The sequence below is a fragment of the Chlorocebus sabaeus genome, chromosome 20 (genome assembly GCF_047675955.1).
Source record: "Chlorocebus sabaeus isolate Y175 chromosome 20, mChlSab1.0.hap1, whole genome shotgun sequence".
In the NCBI taxonomy this organism is placed as follows: Eukaryota; Metazoa; Chordata; class Mammalia; order Primates; family Cercopithecidae; genus Chlorocebus; species Chlorocebus sabaeus.
The window spans coordinates 10,012,018-10,020,634 of NC_132923.1; the positions used below are offsets into that span (position 1 = coordinate 10,012,018).

Genomic DNA, 8,617 nt, shown 5'->3' on the forward strand with positions numbered 1-8,617 from the left:
TTTTCTACTGTTGTTGGTTTAAAGTCTATTGGATCTGATTCAAGAATAGCAACTTCTGGTCTTTTTTGTTTTCCGTTTGCATGATAAATCTTTCTCCATCCCTTTACTTTGAACCAACAAGTGTCATTACGTGTGAGACAGGTGTCTTGAAGACAGCAGAAGGATGGGTCTTGTTAAATCGAATTTGCCACTGTTTGTGTTTTAAGTGCAGTGTTTAGGCCATTTACATATTTGTGTGTGAGGCTGTGTTCCCGCTTGTTTAATTTCTTTTTTTCTTTTGAGTCTCACTCTGTCACCCAGGCTGGAGTGCAGTGGCGAGATCTTGGCTCACTGCAAACTCCGCCTCCCGGGTTCACACCATTCTCCTGCCTCAGCCTCCTGAGTAGCTGGGACTACAGGCACCTGCCACCATGCCTGGCTAATTTTTTGTATTTTTAGTAGAGATGGGTTTCCCGTGTTAGCCAGGATGGTCTCGATCTCCTGATCTCGTGATCCGCCTTTAGCAACCTCTTGCCTGGATGATTGGGATCCTGGGCTAGTCCCTTCTCCAGGCATATGTGAAAAAAAAAAAAAAAATCTCAGGACCCCTAACATACTAAGCCAGAGAGAAATATCAAGCTGGGAATGGGTCATGCAAACCTGCCCCTCGAGGTTGGTTTCTAAATAAGATAGCTACAAATATAAAAAGCCATATACCATCCTCACAATTTGCCCACAAGGAAATTTCTTGTGAACCTCAAGATCCTTACCCTAAAACAGTTCTATTGAATTTCACCCTGGCAGTGTAATTGATAGCTTATCTTCACAGGTGTGGGAAAAATGACAGAACATAAAGTCATCCCTCTGCTCACCCAAGACAAATCCATATCTGATTGCCTCCTCTGCCCTATTTTTGTGATCTTATGTAAAAATGCAGATACACTGAGCCAGATGAAGGCATAAGTGACTATTTCCTCTACTCCCCTCCCACTTGAAAATTGTGTATTCAGTGAAAGATCGATCAAAGACTCAAAAGGATGCAATCACTTGCCTCTTATCTACTGACACATTTAAAAAGTATTTCTTCCTCTTCCCCCAATATCCACTGTTTCTCCTTCAAATATTGAAGCCCTCAAAATCATCTTTGGAGAAAGGCATAGATCTACCTCCTGGGCACGCACCCTTAACTTTGGCCAAATAAACCTAAAATGATTGAAACTCGCCTTGGTCACTTTCATTGATTTACACAGGCCTGATCATCCTGCTGTGGTGGTGTCCTCCTGGGCCTAGTGAAACAAATACTGTCAGTGGCTCAACAATGTTGCACTGAGATTGTGTCAGTCAAGGTGTCACACGGATCTGAGAGACAAACTTTTGCCTCCAGATCCAGGGAGGTCGGTGGGCACATGAAATGAACTAGCTTTGCTAAGGGGGATATCTGGGTTGTGGGGCAGATGGCAGTACAGGTTCTCACATGGCCTTGGCTGCTCAGCAGTCTTATTGACCTCTAGGCATAAACCAAGGGCAGAGTGCTTTTGGATGTCCCTCAGCTTTGGTGCGACATGGGTAATGTACAGATGAGACTTAATCCGTTTTGGGCAGGTTTCTGAGTCTTGAAGGACCACCTGTCCATGAATCCTGGGCATCTGTTGTCCCTTGCTGCCTCTCTGTGAATAATAAAGTTGCTTTACTAAAACTCATGTGAATGTTCTGTCTTACTGAACTCATGAACGTGGCAAAGTAACCCAGGTATGGCGAACTTGCTTCACACACAGTGATTACCCTACTCCAGCTTTCTAGGTCTTTGTAACAGCCAAGTTGGAAAGTGTGATGGGAACGCAAAGGGAAAGCATAGTAGTATTGCTCTCTCCTTTTTTGAAAACCTTGGAATCTTTTTTGAAAATTTATCCACTGCTCCAGTGATGAGCTTTGCATCCCAGAATGACTTAGGAGGAGGTCTCCCTTCCTGTCTCCTTAGCTGCATACAGATCTTTAAGCTGATATTCCATTTGCCAAAAGGAGCTGGTAACCTCATCTGTTAAAACAAGACACCCATGCTGTAAAGTTTGTTCTCCTAGTCTTTTATTAGGGAGAAGCGGAGTAGAGCTAAACCTGAAGGCTGGGCCCTGGTTCAGCGCTAAAAAAAGTGCAGGGCACCCATGTGTGGGTGGATGGGGTGGGGGTGATTTTGCTTCAGGCTGAGCAGGAGGGTAAAATTCGAGCTGGGTACAATCTGGGCTGCTCCTGTGGCAGCCAAAGCCACAGGTTTGAAGCTTCTGTTGAGCAACAGAGTACTTTACATAAATTGCCTCAAGATGAATCAGAGATTTCTTCACCCAAGGGCGAAGATGAAGCCTGGACTGATGATAAAACCTTCCTTGGCTCAGTGCCCTTCACCACTGATGGCTTTTTGCTGTAGCTCCATATTCCTGTGCATTGAGGGGCAAGTGCCTTTTCCTTGGATGGGTTCTTAGGTGGTCCACAGGGTAGTGACTGCAGTGAAATCACAAGGTGTTGGAAGCCACAATCCTCCACTTGCCTGAGCACCTCTGGGGTGACATTGCATTTTGGACCCAAGTAGATCAGCTCTTGTGCTAGGTAGACTCAGTCCCATGACTTAAGAATGGCTAAACAGGGGTGAGCTATGGACCATTTGTAGGGGACATGTGGCCATAGTGCTATCACCTGAGGAAAGCAAACAGCCTGGCCAATCACAGAACCCTTCCCAAGGGCGCTTGAGTAAGCAATACTCTCCAAGTTATACTCCCCGGTGGATGAGGTGGTATGGAACATGGGCAACTGAGGCTGATTCTTTTAGACATTAGACAGTATTATATGTTTTCTCCTCCTCATCCTATCCATACATGAGAAGTTCACCATGGATCAAACAGAGCAGAGAGACCACAAATAGATATGGAGGATGTTATGTTTTCTTTAGGCCCTTGATTCAGAAAGAAAGGGGAGAGTGGATGTTGAGGGGTAGGGGAGAAACTGGCGCTAGATCTCTCTTGTTTCCTTGAAGGTTAATGTTAGGCTGGGAAGATGACAAAACTTGAAGAGTACCTGGAGGGAATTGTCAATATCTTCCACAATCTCAGTTTGGATGGGGCATTTTGACACCGTCTCTAAGGGTGAGCTGAAGCAGCTGCTGCCAAAGGAGCTTGCAAACACCATCAAGGTAGGTTATGCCCCTCTCACTGCAAACTTGCCCACACACCTGCACTGAGGAGAGTGGCAAGGCCTGGCAGAGGATGGTGGGGCAAGGACTAGGGTGGAGTTGGCCCCAGTTTGAGCTCCCAAAGGATGCTCCCCACTGCTGTGGGAGAGGGCCTTTGCTTCCCTCTCTCAATAACTCACTTAAGGCTCTACTCAGTTCCTCTCTCTGAGTCTGTTTCCTTATATGTAAAATGGAGAGAGGCAGGGCACCGGAGGGGTTGAATGAGTGAGCAGAAGAGTACCTTCCAGGTCCAAGACTTGTTAATTCCCGTGTGGTTCATGACCATTGTGTCCTCTGTTTTGTTACACTGGATTCTCCAACACAGTGTTGGCTAATGAGTTAATGTGCCTGGGCTTCCCTAACTCGAGCTCTGAGGGATAAGAGGCCTAAGAAAGGGTCTTGTGTGGAGGTTCTGAACTCAAGGTCTCTGTTATCCTTTTTTCCTAGAATACCAGAGACAAAGCTGTCATTAACAAAATATTCCAAGGCCTGGATGCTAATCAAGATGAACAGGTCGACTTTCAGGAATTCATATCCCTGTCAGCCATTGCGCTGAAGGCTGCCCATGACCATACCCACAAAGAGTAGGTAGCTCTCTGAAGGCCTTTTACCCAGCAATGTCATCAATGAGGGTCTTTCCTTTCCCTCACCAAAACTCAGCCTTGCCTGTGGGGAGTGAGAGTTAATAAATACACTCATGAAAAGTTCTGAATAGTGTCTGTGAACTTTTTTCTTTCCATGCCTGTGGTTCCCAGACTTGATCACACCTTACCCCTGCTCTTCTGGCAGCCTAATCTAGATCCCTTAGAACTCCCACTCCATTTGTTCATTTGATAACCAATTATTTATTTATTGAATTATTTGTTGAATGTCCACTATTCATTCATTCATTTATTCATTCACTCAACAAATGTTCACTGAGCATCAGAGACCAAAGATACAAAGTCCTTGTTTCCTTAGAGCTTGTATATTATTGGGGAGAGGTTAGAAAATAAATGAATAGACAAGCAAATCAAGATATATTGTATGGCTGGCCCTCGTGGCATGTGCCTGTAGTTCCAGTACTCAGGAGGCTGGAGCGAGAGGATTGTTTGAGTCCGAGAGTTTGAGGCTGTAGTGTGCTATGATTGCGCTTGTGAATAGCTATTGAATTCCAGCCTGGCCAACATAGCAAGATCCTGTCTTTAAACATATATATATATATATACACACATATATATATATATATATATGTATATATATGATATCATATGACATGATGTGATCATATGATACAATAGTAGTTAATGATAAGTTATATGAAAAAAACTAATGTAGAGAAGTAGAGTTGGGGAGGAAAGGGAAGGAAGGTGATGTTGGTTAAGATGGAGTGGTCAGGGTGTACATTTGAGCAGAAATCTGAAAGAAATGAAGAAGAGTGACTTGCATATGTCTAGGGGCCAAGAGTTCCTGGCAGTGAGTAGCCAAGGCCCTTGGTGGGCACATACCTGACCTACTCAAAGAGTAGCACAGAAGCCAGTATACCTGGAGTACAGCGACTGAAATGGGGAGTGGTGGGGAATACGGGCCTTTAAGTATCAGGAAGCAGATAACAGCAGCTTGTAGATCATGGGAAGACTTTGGACTTTATTCTAAATATGCTAAGGAGACACTGAGGGATTTTGACCAGGAAAGCGAAATGATTCCATTTATGCTTTGAAGGATTACTTTGGCTGCTTTTGCGGAGAACAGATTGTAGGGCACAGACAAGCGTGGAAGCTAAGAGATCAGCTAAGAAGAGACTCCCCAGGGCAACCCTGTTCAAGAGAAATATATGTGTAACTTAAGCTTTACTAGAAACTATGTTTAAAAAAGTAAAAATAAAGGGGAAATTAATTTTAATAACATATTTTGTTAGCCTAATAGATACAAAATATTATCACTTCAGCTATATAAAACTATTGTTGAGATAGTTTACATTCTTTTCTTTCATTTTAAGACTCTGAAATCCGAAGATTCACATATGACCATGTTTTAAGTGCTCAGTAGTCATGCATAGATCATGGCAACCATATTGGATCCTGAAGCCCTAGATCATTTCAGAGACAGAATGGGGCTGGACTAGGGTGGTGATAATGGTAGTGACAAGGGGTGGTCAGATTATCAAAACATTTCAAAGGTGGAAATTGAAAAATCAAGGGTTACTCCAAAGGTTTTCCCCTAAGACACTGGGCTGGATGCTAGGGATACAGAGATGAAAGAACAAGTCCTTGCCTTAGATGTTCATCTTTGGTTGGGGAAGGCCTGAATCACGAGGAATCCCCATGCCATGTCATCTATGTTTTGGCAGAAGTAAGTATAGGATGTCATGGGAGAATAGAGACTGACCCAGCTTTGGGGGCAGGCTGGGGCCCATTAGGCTACCTGAAAGAGTGGACACATGGTCATAAAATTTGGGGCAGAACTTTGAAAGGGGGGAGATGATATAGAATTTGCATGTCTGTGGGCATGGGATAGTAAGAAACACTCTGTTTGGTTTTCTTAAAGAAGGAAAAGGATGGAAAGGAGTTGGGAAGAACAAGGAGGAAGAGACCAGGGAGAAGAGTATTATGTCCTATCCAACATAGGGTCGGGGGAGACTTCCCTGACTAGACTCTTCACACTAGTCTAGGCCAGGTTCTTTGTTCAACACTCCCAAAGGACCATGCTGCTCTGCTTTGGTGTTCTTGTCTTCTTTCGTGATTCTGGATCCATGGCCATGATTATTTGTTTAATATTCATCTTCTCTGATGGACTAGGTTGTTAAAGAGCAGGTGGTGAATCACTGAATCACTAGCACAAGCACAGTGCCTGGAAAGAAGTGGTTGTTTGTTATGGATTGAATATTTGTGTTCCTTCTGAGATTCATGTTGAAACTTAATCCCCAATGCGAGTATTAAGAGGCTGGGGTTTAGGGGGCGATTAGGTCATGAGGCTTCCACCCTTTTGAATGGGTTGGTGCATTATGAAATGGCTTGAGGAGGCAAGTTTTCCCCTTTTAAACCTTTCACCAAGTGAGGACACAGTGTTCCTCCCCTCTGGAGGAAGCAGCAACAAGGTACCATTTTGGAAGCACAGAGCAGCCCTCACCAGGCACCTGAACCTGCCAGCACCTTGATCTTGGACTTCTCAGCCTCCAAAACTGTGGGAAATAAATTTGTGTTGTTTATGAATTATCCATTCTATGATATTTTGTTATAGTGGCATGAGGACACTAGGACAATGTTTGATAAACATTTCTTAAATGAATAAATGTGTGGAAATCAGTAAGTCTGTAGGCTTGACTCTCTATAACTGGTCCTAGGGAAAATACAAAGAAGTATGGCCTCGGGGACAGGTGTTGTGCCCTGGTGAGAAGTGCAATTCAATCTGATCAGCGGGTCACTGGAAACCTCCCTGTCCTCCAAACCCTGATTCCTCCAACCAACCACTAAAATCAGGTCTGGCACTGATGGGGAGCATGAAATCAGAAGTCAGTCCCAGTCTCTGTTTAGTGGGACCATCAAGATACCCACAGAAGAGGCAGCAGAGGCATAGCCTTGGGCTCTGGTAGAGCCTCCTGTGACTGCTCCCTCTGTAGCAGGATATTTTAAAAAATAAGAGAGACCAATGGGGTTGAGGAGGATATTTATTAATTATTTAGGTGCACTGGTCCAGTTGGATTAACATCCAAAGGACTGAGCCCTGAACTATGAAATCAGCGGAAGTCACTTGAAAGTCATTTCCACCTTCAAAATGTATTGATAATTGGACTACCCCTTGTCATCACCATTATCACCACCCTAGTCCAGCCCCATTCCATCTCTGAAATGATCTAGGGCTTCAGGGTCCAATATGGTTGCCATGATCTATACATGACTACTGAGTGCTTGAAAAATGGTCATATGTGTGAGATGAGCTAGAACTGTAATACACTGGATTTCAATTAATTGAGACATGCATTATATCATTTCTTACTTTTCAAGGAAAAATGTGTTTTACAACTTGAGTTTATCTGTCTAGTGACCTTTCAGCTGCAAAGCTAGAGAAACAGGGTCTTTACAATGCCTGGGAAAGGAGGAGAGATAAGGCTCACTAGCCACAGAAAAACAGGCAGTTAATTTTTAAAGGACTCCAGCTCTTTCTCTTTCTCAGGGGAAATTGGGTTTTCTTACATACAACTGAGTTTCTGCTTACACATTCTTTAATTTCTTTGAATTCCTGTTCTACCTCTGGATCTTCTTCAGCAGCAGGGGCAGGCCAGGTGGCAAAATTAAAGAATTTTAGAAAGATTAGATACCCTACTGGAGGTCAGGCATGACAGATGTGAGGAAAAGTGGGAAGGGAGGCTTTTTACTACAGGAGGGTGGATTTGGCTTTTGGCTTATTTACTGTAAAGCCATGCGGAGACAGTGTATGGGAAGCTGTGAGATGCAGTTGCATGGAAAGTGTGCGAGAAAGTAGAAGCCTGTGGATGGGGCTGAGGGGAGAGGCTAAAGATGGGGGTGAAGTGGGATTGACAGAAGAGGAAGGAGTGTGTGACCCAGAGAAGGGAGTCCTGGAATGGCCTGAGCCTGGAAGGCTTCCATCACCAAATGTGAATGAGAATGTGAGAGCATTTGGGGAAAGCCCTCCCTCACAGCACAACCTTGGCCAAATCACTTTGCCTCTCTGGGCCTTTGTTTTCTTTATTTTTGAAGAATTCAAAGGTATTTTAAACATTTATTTTGAAAAGTTTTAGACTAGGTGAATACTCAGGTGCCACCCAGTGTTAGTACTCTGAGAGACTTCAGTTGGATAGAGAGGAACTTTGCACAGGGTCTAGAAGGAGAACATCACTTAGTGAGAGGGTAGGAAGCAAGATGTCCCTTGATGCTAAAGAGTAGCAGTCAAGAGTGTGAGGTTAGAACTTATACTTCTGTGTTCAAATCCTAGCATTATCACTTACTAATTGTGAGACCTTGAACAAGTTACTTAGAATCTTTAAACCTCAATTTCCCTGTCAGTAGCATGGGGATAACCATAGCACCCCTCTCCCAGAGTTGGTGAGAGGATTAGGTCATCTCATAGCACATGGAAAGCACTTGGCACAATATCTGATGCAGAGTAAGCACTCAGCAAACATTAGCAATAACAGTAAGATCATAATTTAGACAGGAGGTAATGATTGCAGCTGACCCACTCTCTGCCGCAGCACAATAGGTATTTTAAATAGGTATCTATTTTGGTTTAAAATAGATTATTAGATTATTTTAAACCAAAGCAGTTTGAGGTTATATTTGGGGGTGGCTTGGTTAGTTAAAGTTGACCAGTGTAAGGTAAGGAACCAAGGGAAGTTAAGCAATATCTTCCTCTAAAGGCCTTTGAACTAGACCAAGCTGTTCTGCAAACTAGGCCACTCCCTTGATGCACTCGCCTTGATTT

At 43.7% G+C, this 8,617-nt stretch overlaps 1 protein-coding gene across 1 annotated transcript; it reads left to right on the top strand.

The window, feature by feature from the left end:
• The first annotated feature begins 3,021 nt into the window (after positions 1-3,021).
• On the top strand, positions 3,022-3,978 carry LOC103223968 (protein S100-A12). The gene is given in 3 exon segments (XM_007977090.3): positions 3,022-3,071; positions 3,073-3,157; positions 3,644-3,978. Coding segments are annotated over 3 exon segments (276 nt in total). The 3' UTR covers positions 3,785-3,978.
• Positions 3,979-8,617: the final 4,639 nt, after the last annotated feature.